Below are 15,298 nucleotides of genomic sequence, written 5' to 3'. Positions count from 1 at the left end.
TTCGACAACTGCTACTGCCCTCCAAAGATAATTTTATGTCAAATGATTCTAAAGTTGCTTAATCCTCATTTGTTAGTTAAATTCCAATTTTGTTCATGCCTATACATGAACAGTAGGAAATAGTCTGATATTTTGTGGGCTCATCCATTGCTGCAGCCAATGGCTTCTGTATTCCCTATCCAAGTTCGGCAAGAAAAAAAAAAAAACAAACCACTGAGTTGGTATTCACATTTACAAGTCTCCTTATCAAGTATTTACACAGAGGACAAAGACCCAGTGTATTAGAGGAACCTTCAGTAATTTGCTTAAAGCCAGTGAAGCTCTGAGTGTTTCTTAGTTAAGCCGTGGGTCGAGCACGTATAATTTTGTTCCTGTTGTTGAATGGCATGCGTGTGAGGGGAGCAGCACCTGCGCGGATTTGCGTTTCTAGTGGGCGTTCTGAGTCACGCCGCTTACGGAAAACACCGTTCGTATGACGGTACGTTTATTTTAAAGCTACAGTGAGGACTCAGAATTACATGAACAGGTGTGAGGAAAGCCCTAGCTCTGTTATAAACACACGCAGGTCGGGGTAGCCCTGTAAGAGAGCAGTGCTCCAGTTCTCCTGGTTGGACGGTGATGAGTTCCTCTATCCCTTTCCCTCCGTTTCAGATCAACCATAAGTACCCCGAGCGCAGGCTGCTGGTGGCCGAGTCCTGTGGGGCCCTGGCCCCCTATCTGCCGGTAAGAGCATCGCACCTCTCTGGGGCTTCCCTTAAAAAAGAGGTGTTTAAAAGTATGCCTTACGGAAAAGAGGTGTTTAAAATTATGCCTTAAGTATACTTTTTTTAAACTGTGTTTTAATTGTGAAATATATTTCCCGCTCAACCTTCTGTCTGCAATGCCTCTCATGCTCCCTGCTTTTGCTGTATGTCTGTGCAGTATCTCTCCCATTCTGACTGTGAACTACCTCTCCCGCTGTGACTGTGAAGGATTCTCTGTCCATTTGTGAAATACCTTTCCCATTCTGACTGTGAAGAACCTCTCTGTCTGTGAAATACATCTCCCGCTGTGACTGTGAATGATTCTCTGTCCATCTGTGAAATACCGTTCCCGCTCTGACTGTGAAGGATCTCCCGGCCTCCCTCTCCCCGCGCAGACGGAGATCCGCAGCTCGCTGGTGCTCTCCATGCTGCAGCAGATGCTGGCGGAGGACAAGGCCGACATGGTGCGAGAGGCGGTGGTCAGGAGCCTGGGGGTCATCATGGGCTACATCGACGACCCCGACAAGTACAGCCAGGTGGGCGGAGCCAGCCTGTCCCGTCCATCAGCGTTCCGAGCAGGGGCATCCTCGCTTCAGTGCCTCATGCTAAGACAGGGCTGCCCGGCCCTGTTCCTGGAGATCTACCGTCCCGTCAGGTTTTCATTTCAACCCTAATTTTGCACATCTGATTCTCCTAATTGGCAGCTCAGTGAGATCTCTAGCCGTTGAATGAGGTGAGCTTTGTTAGGGTTGGAATAAAAACCTACAGGATGGTAGATCTCCAGGAGCAGGGTTGGGCAGCCCTGTGCTAAGAAAATGTCACTAAAAATGTGCATGTTACTGGTGCAATACATATTCTGTCACTGAAGATGAAGTGTGCCGAAGAGTACAAAAGCCTGTCTAGATTACATTACATTACATTACAGGCATTTAGCAGACGCTCTTATCCAGAGCGATGTACAACAAGTGCATTAGTTCAAGGTGCAGAGGTGCAAAAGAAACACACTAGAGTGAAGTAAAGATCGCAGTGCCAGAAGTGACCACATAGATCAGGACTCCAACCCTGTAGAGTAACCTGTTCAGCAAACAACAATCCTGCCAAGTACAAACTAGCACTGAAATCACATTTGCCTAATCAGAATCAGACAAAAACAAAAACAATCCTGCCAAATAAAAACTAACGTAATCGTATTAGCCTAACTAGGTAGGCTTTTTAAGATGCTTTTGGTATCTTAGAGGAACTGCCAGTCTGTCAGTCAGTCAGTCAGTCAGTCTCGGAAGAGGTTGTGAGACATTGAGACGAGCCCGGAATGTTCCGTTGTGTTTGTGGCCAGGGGTTCGAGCTGATGCTGCTCTGTCAGGGCGACCCGTCCGAGCGGGTGGTCAACGCCACGCACCAGGTGTTCATCCCTGCGTTCGCGGCTTGGACCTCAGAGCTGGGCTACCTGCAGACGCAGCTACTGCCTGCCCTACTGGAGCGCATCGAGGGCCTGCTGAAGGTAGGGCCCGGGCGTGTGTGTGTGTGCGCGCGTGTGTGTGTGTGCGCGTGCGTGCGTGCGTGCATGTGTGTGTGAGTGTGTGTGTGTGTGTGTGTGTGTGTATTTGTGTGTGTGGATGTGTTCTACGTTCTACTTCTGTGGTCTTCCCCTCATTGAGTGCATGTGTGTGCGCCCGTGTGTGTGTGTGTGTGTGCATGTGTGTGTGTATGCGTGCGTGCGTGTGCGTGTGTATTTCTTCAGGAAGGAGAATCAGGGCTGGATGAGCACAAGCTGCACACATACCTGTCAGCCCTGCAGTCCCTGACCCCGCCCTTGTTTGCCAGCGTCCTGCAGAACGCCCCTTTCACCAATCAGACCAGGCTTCAGGGCGAGGCTCCGCCCATCGAGGGTGAGTACGACCACAGACCGCCTATTTCCAGCGTTTACACATTCAGTCTGCAGGTTGCGGGGGGGGGGCTAGGTCAAAGGTCAACACTTGCACACACTTCAAAATAAAATTATGGCTGATTTCCACGCTCTGGTCTTTAAATGGAGACTCTACTACGGGTGATTTTCAAAGACATTTTGAAGCTGAGGTTTACAGAGACAATATTTATGTAAGCGTGCCCAGAACGCTTTCTGCCTTTGCCTTTTCCTTTTGACTGTTTCCCCGAAGACCACGGTCACCTCGTGTGATCTCTCCTTTTCTGGAAGGCAGCGGTGTGGTGTTCTAACAGCAGTGGCTGTACCCGCTGGCAAAGAACCTGACCAGAAACGCTTAAGTAAATATTATAGCGGGATGCATTAATAAGTTATAAATACGCTGGCTGTCCTAACCACTGCCTGCAAAAGACATCTTTCTTCTCTTCGATATGTGCATATATATATATATATATATATGTAAGTATATACAATGTATTGTCTATACATAATAGTATTTATTTACTTTATGTATTATTGTGTATTATTTTCTGTGTATTTATTTTTTCAGTCATTTAGCTGTGTGTTCTTTGTTTCATAATTGTTTCCTTTAACGTAACCCAGTGCATGACTTATTTTATGACGAATAATCAATAAATCACAAAGAAGAAGAAAAAAAAAGAAGTTTAAAAAAAAAAAAAAACCGGTGATGTGATGTCACCCGTTGGGCAGTGACGCGGTTCCCTCGGCCGGCGTCCCCCCTGCAGGACCTGGCGACGGTCGTCGGGAGCCGGGAGCAGCTGGCGGCGCTGCTGCAGCAGTACGAGCACCAGCTGAACCACGAGGGCACCACGGGCTGGGCCTCGCTGCTGTGGGTGGTGAACCAGCTGTGAGCGCTCGCCTCGCCCTTCGCTGATTTCAGGAGGGAGAAAAACCCGTTTTCCAAAAAGCAGGGATTTTTTAGATGAGAGAGCACACACACACACACACTCTGGGTATAAATAGCAATTCAGAGGCATTCTTTGTGTCCCGCGATAGCTGGTTCAGAATGTTAAATCAACAGGGGCTGCTGCTGTAGTGGAGCCACCGGGGTGGGTGGCCACAGTTGCTTTCGGCCAATCAGAACTGCTGTACAGCCTTGAAGAGATTGTGGCTGTCTCAATGGACCTGATTATTTTTTGGACACTTGGTGTGTCCTAATAAATACTTTAACCCTGAGTTTAATTCTCAGGTCGAGACCAGTTGGGATTTGGTCGGGAGCTGGTTTAAGCTGTTTTTTTTGACACTGCTAGCTGGTCATAGCTGGTCTGTTGCTAGTCTTTGCTGGTCTGCTGCTGGTCATAGCTAGTCTGTGGCTGATCAAAGCTGGTTAAAGCTGGTTAAGCTGGTAGAGTAAGCTGTGGTGGCTAAACTGGTGGATTTACTGATTATGGGATGAACATCTGGCCAATCAGCTAAAACCAGCAATAAGCGTCACAAACACAGCTCAAACCAGCTTGACGTGATTACGATGCTTTAAGATTTGGAAAGGCACACAGTAAATTGTCAGGGTTGGAAAGCACAAAGTACACTTTTGGTGACATATATGCATAAATAACAGTTTTTTGATAGTTTACTGTGGTGGAAAATGATCCTTGTCAGGTTATCAGGACGGAGTGTAGCACAGTGGGTAGGGAACTAGACTTGTAACCGAAAGGTCGCAGGTTCGATTCCCGGGTAGGACACTGCCGTTGTACCCTTGAGCAAGGTACTTAACCGAAAATTGCTTCAGTATATATCCAGCTGTATAAATGGATACAATGTAAAATGCTATGTAAAAGTTGTGTAAGTCGCTCTGGATAAGAGCGTCTGCTAAATGCCTGTAATGTAATGTAATGTAATTATCACACTCCTTTCTGAACCCGTCCCGACAGGCTGCCGCAGCTCATCGACGTCGTGGGCCGCATAAACGTCTCTTCGACGACGTGCGTCCACGAGTTCTCCCGGTTCTTCTGGAGGCTGTGCCGAACGTTCGGGAAGACCTTCACAAACGCCAAGGTGCCGTTTATATTGCCCGGTGACACCGGGGTTTGGGATCGGTCTTTCGTTTTTTGGTTCAGTCAAAGGCGTGAGTCACGCCGCTTTGAAGAAGGAACTCTCTTTTGTCTCCTAGTTTGAAGTAAACTTTTTTTTTTGTTGTTTTTTTTTTTGTTTTAATGTGACTTTGTGACCGACGTGTTTGTCTTGCCCGTTCGTTCGAGCCGTGGTTTCGTTTATTTCAGGTAAAGCCGCAATTCCAGGAAATACTCCGGCTTTCCGAGGATAATGTGGGTGAGTGGCCGCAATTTTCAAAAGTCCGGCAGTTTAAAGCAGAAAATGCAGATCCTGGAATTAGAATAGGGAGGGAGGGAGGCGGCTGCTTGTTGGTGGCGGTCATTCAGCGTTGACTCATGTCACATGTGTGGTGCCGCTGAGCTACTGTTAGTCACCTCGGATTATGTGTCTGCAAAGTCTCTGTCGGAGCCTGGAGGACTAGAAGATTCCTCTCCCAGCCTTTCACACATCTTAAGGTTTAAAAATAATAATTTCTCATTATTAGTCATTTTTTTATTTTAATAGTTACAAAGTATAATTAACATTTATGCCCCTAACCATACTGGTTATTTTAATATGTTTTCCACTTTAATTACAACTACGCTACTAATGGGATTATGCAGGATTAGTCAGTAGTCTTCAATGAATGGGCACATACAAACAGATTAAATTCCATTTGTCACTGTGAGATTGGTGTTGCTCGAGAGAGTAGTATTTTTTCCAATTTAACCACACAAAAAAATAATTACACGTCCAAGCCAATAATTACACATAATGATTAATTGTCCTTACATTGCACTATGACTGAAGACATGTCACAGCAAATCAGTACAAACAGCTCATTATTTTTTTTTTGCAGACAAATGAAAGTAAGGGGTAAAATATTAATTCTCCTCACAAGGTTCAAAGCTTCATATTTAATTTACAAAGATAAATTCTCCATGACTTTATATTGCAATTTGATATTGTCCTTTGTGGAGTTTAGTCAGTTTTTTTGTTTTTGCATATGCCATGATCACACCCATTGAGTATTACTACGGTAATAATTACTGTAATGTAGCTAAGATTATAACAGAGATATTTTATTTTACTGCAGACGCTACAGCTGGGACTGACATCCTGACTAAAGCTACAGTTCCTGTGTATGCCACAGGGGTCCTGACCTGCTATAATCAGGTGAGATCCGTCTGAAATCTTCTGACTAGGGCTCTGGTGTCGTTCCGTTGCTAAAGGCGCCCTCTACGAAGGGTGAAGGGCTGGGCCTTATTAGCCTAGACCAGCGGTCTCAAACACCAGTCCCTGGAGGGCTGCAGTCTCTGCTGGTTTCTGGTGTTTCTTTTCAGTCGGCGGCCAGTTAAGGTCTTGAAAACAATGTGTGCAGACCCTTCGGCCAATCAGTGACTTAAATTAAGCACTTAAGCACAAGAACACATCAAAATCCAGGATACGAGGTTGAAAAGGCCTTGGCCTGTACTTTCCTGCATCAAGCATATGGTGCACCATTATTCAAATGCGAAGAGGAGTCCACAGTAGCAGGAGTTGTCTTCCTCCTCTTATGGGTAGGGTGGGTTTCAGTTGGCCAGCACTCCTCAGTTTACTGCTGCATTAGTTCCTCACATACCTATGTTCCAGGCACCCATAGGCTAACCGCTGCGTCTCTCGTCCAATCAGCACCTGTTCTCCTGCAGGACTGTGGCACTTGTAGTGCAGAGAATTCACTGTGACTGCAGTGTTCTTACTGCGGTAGCACAGCGGTGACTCATGACTTGAGCCACAACTTTGCGAATACTAATTAAGGAGAAAAGATATATAGCTCAAATAAAAAAGATGAATTTTCTGGGTATTGAAGTAGACATTTACAGTTTAAAAATGTGTTTTTTCTGTTTTTGTGCACTTTCTGTCCACAGGAAGAGGACCGCAAGCTTTTAATGGGCTTCCTGGAGGACGTCATGACAACCCTGTCACTGTCCCACGCTCCCTTGGACAGTCTGAAAGCCTCTTTTGTGGAGCTGGGGTATGCACTGTTATCTATCACAGGTCAAAGGTCGTATTGATTTGTGTACCGAACCAATTCCTCCGGTTACCTCTGGAAGAGATTTCTGGGACTGTTTCCAGGAGCTCTTCTGGACCTGCCCAGTGTGAGCAAATGGTTATATAAAAAAAAGACCAGTCAGTTGAAATGTCTCTGTTTGCGTCCAGGGCCAATCCAGCCTATCACGAGCTTCTCCTCACCGTCCTGTGGTATGGAGTCGTCCACACCTCGGCCCTCGTACGATGCACCGCCGCGCGAATGTTTGAGGTCAGTCTCGCGCCATTTTTTGTGAATTTATTTTTATGTTTTTGCAGTTATTTCTTTTAACGGGTTGTTTATCTTCTCCTTCTTGCCCTAATCCGTGCAACGACGCCATGTTTTTTGCACTTCCTCTGTGACATCGCCCCTGCTCTGCCCAATCAGCTGCTGGTGAAGGGGGTGAATGAAACTCTGGTGGCTCAGAGAGTCGTTCCTGCTCTTATCACACTCTCCAGTGATCCAGAAATGTAAGTGCACTTTTTTTGTCCTTCACACTCCCCCCTATGAAAATAACTTTCTTCTCCGCCCACGAAAATAATTTTTTTTCTTCCACTATACCAAGTGCTAATGTGAATGTATAGCGGTATGGAATGGAACATTTTGCGTAGCCATTCCAAATTTATCTCTTGCTAGCGGTTTACTGGAAACTGGTACGTTGACACAGTCAAGGATGCCTGCACATCGCGGCAGACGTACTACGGAGTAAGACCACAGAGCACTCAGTTTAACCTCATTCTGCTATTTCCTTTGGAAGCAGAGTATATAATTATGGTCTTGATTTCTTTCGACATCTTTCATGGATATTTATGGAGTAAAAATGAATGTGGCTGTCCCACGACACAGTGTGAATTTGTAATATGAAACTGCGTCCGTCCGAAACTCCAATATACTCAGGACTTTAAGCAGAAAGTCAAACAATACAGACGGGTTGTACGAGGCATGATTGAGATTTTAACACCAAACAACTTTCTTATATACGTTTTTCCTTGGCATCTGAATCCTTGGCAGGATTCGTGATCACAATGTGACACATCAGCATTGTCAGTATGTGTCTTGTTCTTCTTTTTATGTTTCAGCTCTGTTAGGACATCAACAATACCTGCTTTCGGTACAATAATGGAGACCGTGACACAGAGAGAGGTACCTGCACTCTATATTATTATCCAAAATTCAGCCAATCACAAATGCTCTATGCAAATGAAGCAGAACGCACATGTGAGGAACGGCCAATAGGAAGCTTCTTCTCGTTATGCTCGTTATGTGGGGTAGAAGGAGAAACTGTTGTTGCCGATGCAGTTGCAGGAGAGGGTGAAAATGCAGCTGGCCTCATTTCTGGAGGACCCCCAGTATCAGGACCAGCATGCTTTGCACATGGAGGTCATCAGGACGTTCGGACGGGTCGGGCCCAACGCCGACCCCAGGTTCAGAGACGAGTGTGAGTCTCTTGGCGGCGTACAAACACAACACCGTTTTCTTCTCATATCTAGTTAAATTACTCAGAAATGACCCCATGTTCCTTCAGCTGTAGTCTACCTATTTTCCATTTCCCACAACTCCTTGCAAGGGCTCTTGGTTGCTCTAGACTAGTTTACCGGTGCAGTTGAGTTATGACTGAAGTTTCTTGCTGACTCATACTCACCAGGGATTTCTCTGTAGCTGAGACGTGTGCCTTTATCACTGAGCGATGTACGGTCAAGCAGTGCTTTTCTGCTGTTGCTATGGCTCTTGAAGTGAGCTCTGATGCTGAAGTCTGTCTCCCTTGCTTGACTGTGTTTCCCAGTTGTCCTCCCCCATCTGCACAAGCTGGCCCTGGGCAACAACTCCCAGACGGCGGAGAGCAAAAGGATGGACATCGCCATGCAGCTGTTCGACGCCTACAGCGCCCTCTCCTGCTGCTGTATCCTTCACTTCCTGGGGTCAGGGGTCACAAAGGGATCACAAAGTGATCCTTGTTGATTGCTGGCATTGAATTGTCAGGCGAGTTGACAATGTGACCACAAGCAATTAAGGAAATTTCCAAATTCAGTGTTCACCGGTGTATTAATTTTGGCTGAAGTAAATTTATAGCACTGGCAACTGTTAACTTTTTATTCAGTTGTATTCAGTTTGTGTTGATTGCTAAAGAAACAAAGAAATGAATGTTTGCTTTATATGTTTTTCATCAAGGATATAGTATATATTGCAGTCAGCACAGGAGCGTAGGTCGTTCTTTCCCATAATACAAAACTCCAGCATTACATTACATTGGTGTGCCACGCATTATAATTAATATAATATGTTAATATAATTTTTGAAACTTTGTCAAACAGCATTATGTTGGTTTCAGTATTTTAACTGCGTTGGAAGGAGTAGCAGAAAAACCTTTTCAGGCGTCTGCATTTTTTCCCCCTCCCAGCGCAGCTTTGATGTGTTTGAAGGCCCTGGCAGGGTAGAGGAAAAATAAACAGTGCATTTCACGCAGACCAAAATTGCAGGGTGGACAATGAAGCTGAAAGGCCGTCCGCTCTGTAGTCCCGGGTAATTGAGGGGCAGCCTTTTCCAAACTGGGACGTCTGGGCTTCTCTGGTCACGGTTCCCAGCACGTCGGGCCAACGTGGGCCGCGCCCGCTGCCCCGCCCGGTGCCCCGCCCGGTGCCCTGACCTCCGCCCGCTGCCTCCCTCACATCCACACGGGCCCGGGTCGGGTTCGAGAGTTTCATGGGAGCTATCCCCCGAGGTGCCCACACCGTGTGGAAAAATAAGTTATCGGGTGCAGAGGGCAGTGGCTGTGACATCAGAAGAGAGTTGTTCGCTGGAAGGCCGTTTTGTTTGAAAAACAGGAAGTGGCGACACGCCAGAGTGGATAATGTTAGCTGCAAAATATAGACTGACACTTTGTGAACCTCAGTATGGGAGTTGTCATATGGAATTTATTTAAAGTAGCACGTTGCTATGGAGATTTTGGTTTACACAAGTGATTGGTGGCACATGCTAGCTCCCATCCATTGAGGGTTTGATTAAGCTTGTCATTGATTACTAAATTCCGTTGTATTTTTAACCCTCTGAAGAGTATTTTGGGAATGTTTTTTTCAAAATTCTTAGCCGGTGTTTTAGAACTCCATTGCGTTCAGTTGCCAGTAGTGATTATTACATCAGAATTAGAATGTTCAGTTAAGAACATTCTAATCACATATGTGATGTCACGCTTTAGTGGGTTAAGCAATTACAAAATATCACACTTCCCAAAATTGAAACAAACAGGTGTGTGGGCACTCACTTTGAAACTGCACACCACATAAAAACAGCTTTGCACCGACTCAATAATTACGTGAAATATTATTTTTTCCAAGGATCAAATTTAAAACTAAACGCCGACTACCTGTTTGTTTTTACACAAATGTTCTTCTCAAAGTTACCGATGAACTGCTGTTGAAGTGCGGTTGAAAGGGCATTTTTACTGACCACCTCTCCATAACGGTGCTTTGTTTCATTTAGATTATTCTTGCAAACATGTTTTTTCCTGCCCAATGCCATCTTCTGCCACATCAGTAGTAATGTTTGGTTTGTTAGTGAATGGCTGTTTTCATGCTAACTCCCGGTGCCTTGCTAAGGTTGCCCCTTCCTTAATCCTGTGGTCTCAGTCATCTCCGAAGAGTGGCTGGTGATTCACTTCCTTCCTGGGTTGAGATGCTTAAGAATAGACATGGAGCAGTTCTCCTCTGATCATGAGGTCAGTGGACCTGCTCTCTCTACTCTACTATAAGCTATTTGTGTTCATGTTCATTTTGTTTTACATACGACACTTGACCCGCCTTGCTCTGTGTGTCTATGTGTGTGTGTGTGTCATGTGTGTATGTGTGTGTGTGTGTCAGAGGCATTGCTTATTTAGAATGAAACCTATTGCTCATAGTAGTCCTTCAATGAATGCTTTGATTTAATTGATGCTGCACTTGTGAATTAATCACATGACCACTTTTCCCCTGGCCAACCAATCACAGTTCAAGGCTGAGCAGAATGTGCAAAATTGATTTACTTGTTTGTTTATTTATTTGTTTAGCAAGTGCATGCCCCAGGGGTACATTTCCCAAGCAGTATGGGTCACTCTCATATGTGAGCCAAATGAGGTCTGGTGAACTGCAAACAAGCCAACAAACTTGAATAAATAAATAAAAAAATTGAATAATGAAATGAGTGACAACTGCTTGCACATGATAGCTGAGGAGCTTCCTAGCTTAGCGCCGCATACTGTGCGTGCACTATAACATTAGATACCGTAACATAATGAGGAGAACAGGCCATTCAGCCCAGCAATGTTCGCCATTTCCATTTAAGGAGTCTTTGTTCTTCTTCTGCTGCTCCATGTGCACACAAGGTGAGAAAGGTTGGCAAGCCAAAATGGCAGCAGCCTCGAACCCAGAATCGTCAGTAAATGAATGAATGAATGAGGACGGGTTTTCTCGAACCCGGTGGCACCATAGAGCGTATATAGGAAGCATAAGAATACCATAGAGTTCAGTGGTTAGGTGGTTAGCATCTTTGCTTGCAGTGGGAGACTGCACGGAACGGCGAATGAGCGAAGTGCTCTGTGACGTCGCGGTGAAACGGGCCTTTTGTCTTCCAGGTCATCCTGAGCTCCATGATTAAAGAATGCGAGCGGAGGATGGAGAACAGGGGTGTCCAGGAGCAGCAGGGGTAAGAGCTCGTTTTATCGCGAAATCCCGTAACTTAGCCTCCAGGCCACTGTTTTGTGGTCTACGCAGCTGAACAATACATCCTAAAGTAGGCCAGTTTAGGTTTATTTTGCTTAATCACACAACAGTTGTGCCCCACCCATGTGGTTTGGGTCTGTGACTTTTTGATTAAAGTTCTACACAAGATTCTCCATGTTGCTGTCGCCACTGACAATCTTTTTTTTTTGCGTCTTTTTGAAAGGCTTCAACTAGATGTAAATCCACGCTTAAATTAAAGTTTTTCCCGTACTTTACTGCATGACAAGCGTTTTGTCTGAGATCTGCTTTTGTTTATTACACTTTAACAAAACAGGAAAGCGGTCACCACATTTGTATAACATTTGTGAAATGAATGCCCACAGTAAAATTTGAGGGGGGACCTGTTTTTGGAAAAATATTTTTTAAAAGCACCACTTGCTTGAACAGTTTTTTTTTTTTGTTTTTCAATGACAAAGACAAAGAGGAATCCGAGGGAAAACATCTGAAAAACCTTCAGAAAACCATCACCAGTTTTTCCAAAACCATCAGAGAAAGACACCTGCGAAGAGATTGAATTAATTTTGAGTACTAAAAATCTGTATACATTTACAGTTATGTTCCCTTTCCTTTCCCCTCCATTTCTTAAGGTCCATTTCGATAGCCGCAAGTCTTGTGAGTGAAGATGCAAAGACCAAGTTCCTCAGCAAGATGGGTCAGCTGACCACCTCTGGAGCCATGTTGGCCAATGTGTTTCAGAGGAAGAAGTGATCCACTTTTCCCACGGTCCTCTACTAGGCACCAGAGCATTTCTACTTGAAGTCAGTTGTCTGCCTTTTTAAATGTTTTGTTTGTGTATGATTTATTTCTTATTTATTATTCACGTGACTTTGTTCTGGCCAACAAAGAAATTTGCACTTTGTTTAATCATTTCAAACAGAATTGGACTTTGTATCCCCGTATTTGCCTTTCTTGTAAATATGCACTTCATACATAAGAGATCTGTACAATTATTTTCCAGCCCTGTCTTTGTGTTGCACAGTGTCTCATGATGCGTATGTTTTTCTTTTTTTTTCTTTCTTAAAGTGGTGGGTAATGTGTTGAAGGGTTTTTCAGATGAATAATAAATCCAAATGACTGTACAATACATTGGTTTATTAGGCAGTATGATATAATGTAAATTTCAAAATCCATGTAATGAAGTAATAAAAGTGAAACAACTTGTGTATTTAAAGAAAACCTTTTTGTTTGTTTGTTTTTTTTTTAAATTCACGATCACTGACATGGAAACAAATCAAGAGTTATTTAATTAGTATCGCCAGTCGGTTGCCAGTTTCTGTAGCAACACTACGTATGACAGTTTACCTGCCAAGTAATGAACTCTGATGTTTCTGAAGATTGCTGATAGTTCATCACTAACTGGCGTGACCATGATTCTGGAACAAAATTTGCATATGTCTAATATTTAACCTTCATAAATCATAGGCAGGAGCCAGATGTGCTGGGAATGCAAAGATTACGCAATGCACATGTGGAAAAGGACAAGTACAGACCTTTTTCGGAGCTTGCTACTACTTTCGCACTACTTTTTGCCCCATAGTGATCAAACAAAGGCTCCTTCAAAGCTCTTGGAGAAGTGAGCTAGCAGTGTGTGTTAGCATGCTGCAGCTTCTCTGCAAGCTTACCTGTATTCAGATGAAGCAAGTTAGCAGGTGTGTGTTAGCACGTTGCTACTTCTGCACATGCTTACCTGTTGTCAGAAGGAGCGAGTTAGCAGGTACACTATATGACCAAAAGTATCTGGACACCCCTTGGTCTGGGGCTGTTTTTCATGGTTTGGACAAAGCCCCTCACGATGCTTGCCAAACTGATTGTCTTAGTCACACTATACACTTTGTAAGTAGCCAAATTCACACTGTACTGTCATCCGTATCTGGGACATGTTCAGTGTAAATGCTACAGGGAACAGTTCTCTTTGGTATCCCAGCTAACAAAAATGTTCTCACAATGTTACTGGAATGTTTTGTTTCGTTAATACATTGCCGCCACGTTGCAGCAAACATAGGGAGAATGTTTTTGTTTTTGTGACTGATATGATAAGTGCTTCAGGCATTGAGATGGACATTATGATGTCAGAAGCACTGTCACACTTGACATCTGACATCATTTCCTTACTCTAGCCTACTCTTTCCATTCTCCGACCATGTATGGGAATTAAAAAGCAGAAGGAGATATTTTTACTCAGTGGGCTGAAAATGTGAAACATTGAGAAATCATATAATTCCTCCACATTTTGGAGAGCAGAAAAAAAACATTGAACATACTAGTCTCTTACATTACTCAAACATGAATCACACTCCACGCTAAATAATGATTCAGTAACAAATAGGCCACTTTGTAATTATCACCATAGCAACATCCAGCCCAAATGAACTTGCTTTAAAATGACATTAATTACATAAAGCATGGCTAGTCATGAACAGAGAACACACAATCATCCCTAGCTAGATACTTAAGATATTTGTATAAAATGAAGTATCAACTTCATGCATAAACTGCCACGTTCTACACAGAATTAAGAGTTGGAAAGAGTTCCATCCAATGTGCCCTTATTACTACCCAATGGGGATCCTAAATACTCTGTCTGGGTGCAACAGTGATTTGAGTTTGCGCAGGAAATGGTAAGAAACAGCTGTATCAGTGCATTCTGCGGCCCGGTACAAGGTTGTGAGCATGTGGCTTCGATTTTCCATTGTGCGTATGCAGGACTTACTCAGACTTAAATGGAAGTTATCCTGGCATGAATGGGAAAAGGGGATAATTGTTAGTGCTCGGCAACCCCCGCCCCCCCCCCCCCCCACCCCAAAAAAAAAGGTCCAATTATTCAGAAGCTGAAGCTGTCGTATTACATTGTGAAGTTGCTGTCCAGGCAATAACAAGAAATACACGGGGGAGGGTAAGAGAGCATTGGACAGACATTAATTGACGGTGCTGTTGGATGCGATTCAAGCCAAACATTCCACAAAATGTCCTATTCCTAACCAAGCAGTAATCAAGAAGATTTGATTTGATATGGGAACTGTATGTATTATAATGTCCAAACTGGATATACTGTCAGAAGGAAGGGTTCCAAAAGGCTCCTCTGTGTCTTTATAGAGGTGGCCTATCTAGTTCAAGGGTTCTTTGTCAGGCAAAATGGTTCAGTCTGGGAGCTTTTGCACTTTTCACAGCTACCATACAGGGCTTCGTAAAGACCTAAAAATGGTTCCCATATGGAGACCAGCCAAATAACATTTTTTTGTGATTGTAGGGTCCTACTTTGAGAACATCAACCAGGGATCTCAAACTTTCAAATCCTGCAGGGCTGCTGTGTCTACCGGCTTTTGATTCGTTCCTGCACCTAACGGTCTAATGTTTGGCTGAGGAGTCTGCAAATATTTGTTTCCCAGGCTTAAATCGGCTGCTGATTGGAAGGAAAATCGCAAAGACCAGTATAAATTGTGGCACCCCAGGACTGGGGTTTGAGTGCCCTGTCATATACTAACCATGCCACACAGGTAAAAATTGCAAATTACAGGTACAAACTGAAATCTGCGGAACGTAACAGAATGAGATTGTCGTTTTATCACGATCCTTCCCCGTTCCTTGCAGCTGTATGCCGTTAAAAGGAACGTTTAAATTTGGGAATTGGGCAGGAAACGTTTCCCGAAACTTGTAAAAAAAAAAACAAATCCCGTAAAAAGTGAATGACCAGCAACTTTTTTTTCCAGACTGCAGCTCAATACTTGAAAATGCTGGGGAAAGCCAGCCTTCAGTAATACCACTTCAT

The 15,298-nt window shown here is 44.1% G+C and overlaps 1 protein-coding gene across 5 annotated transcripts in view; it reads left to right on the top strand.

The window, feature by feature from the left end:
• LOC135260684 (RAB11-binding protein RELCH homolog) overlaps positions 1–12,708 on the top strand; it is a 37,753-nt gene extending 25,045 nt beyond the window's left edge. For all 5 annotated transcript variants that reach the window (XM_064346118.1, XM_064346120.1, XM_064346117.1 and 2 more), the window contains 17 exons: positions 652–723; positions 1,139–1,279; positions 2,077–2,241; positions 2,482–2,629; positions 3,373–3,529; positions 4,554–4,677; positions 4,902–4,950; positions 5,810–5,889; positions 6,621–6,727; positions 6,913–7,012; positions 7,169–7,251; positions 7,861–7,924; positions 8,081–8,219; positions 8,565–8,681; positions 10,405–10,493; positions 11,385–11,455; positions 12,120–12,708. In XM_064346118.1, the coding sequence (XP_064202188.1) occupies positions 652–723; positions 1,139–1,279; positions 2,077–2,241; positions 2,482–2,629; positions 3,373–3,529; positions 4,554–4,677; positions 4,902–4,950; positions 5,810–5,889; positions 6,621–6,727; positions 6,913–7,012; positions 7,169–7,251; positions 7,861–7,924; positions 8,081–8,219; positions 8,565–8,681; positions 10,405–10,493; positions 11,385–11,455; positions 12,120–12,240 (1,827 nt within the window). In that variant the 3' untranslated portion in view covers positions 12,241–12,708. The remainder of the gene's footprint in view (positions 1–651; positions 724–1,138; positions 1,280–2,076; positions 2,242–2,481; positions 2,630–3,372; positions 3,530–4,553; positions 4,678–4,901; positions 4,951–5,809; positions 5,890–6,620; positions 6,728–6,912; positions 7,013–7,168; positions 7,252–7,860; positions 7,925–8,080; positions 8,220–8,564; positions 8,682–10,404; positions 10,494–11,384; positions 11,456–12,119) is intronic.
• Positions 12,709–15,298: the final 2,590 nt, after the last annotated feature.

Source organism: Anguilla rostrata, chromosome 8 (assembly GCF_018555375.3).
Source record: "Anguilla rostrata isolate EN2019 chromosome 8, ASM1855537v3, whole genome shotgun sequence".
Lineage (NCBI taxonomy): Eukaryota > Metazoa > Chordata > Actinopteri > Anguilliformes > Anguillidae > Anguilla > Anguilla rostrata.
Note: the sequence above shows the minus strand (reverse complement) of the source record. Positions and strands in the feature narration are given on the sequence as shown.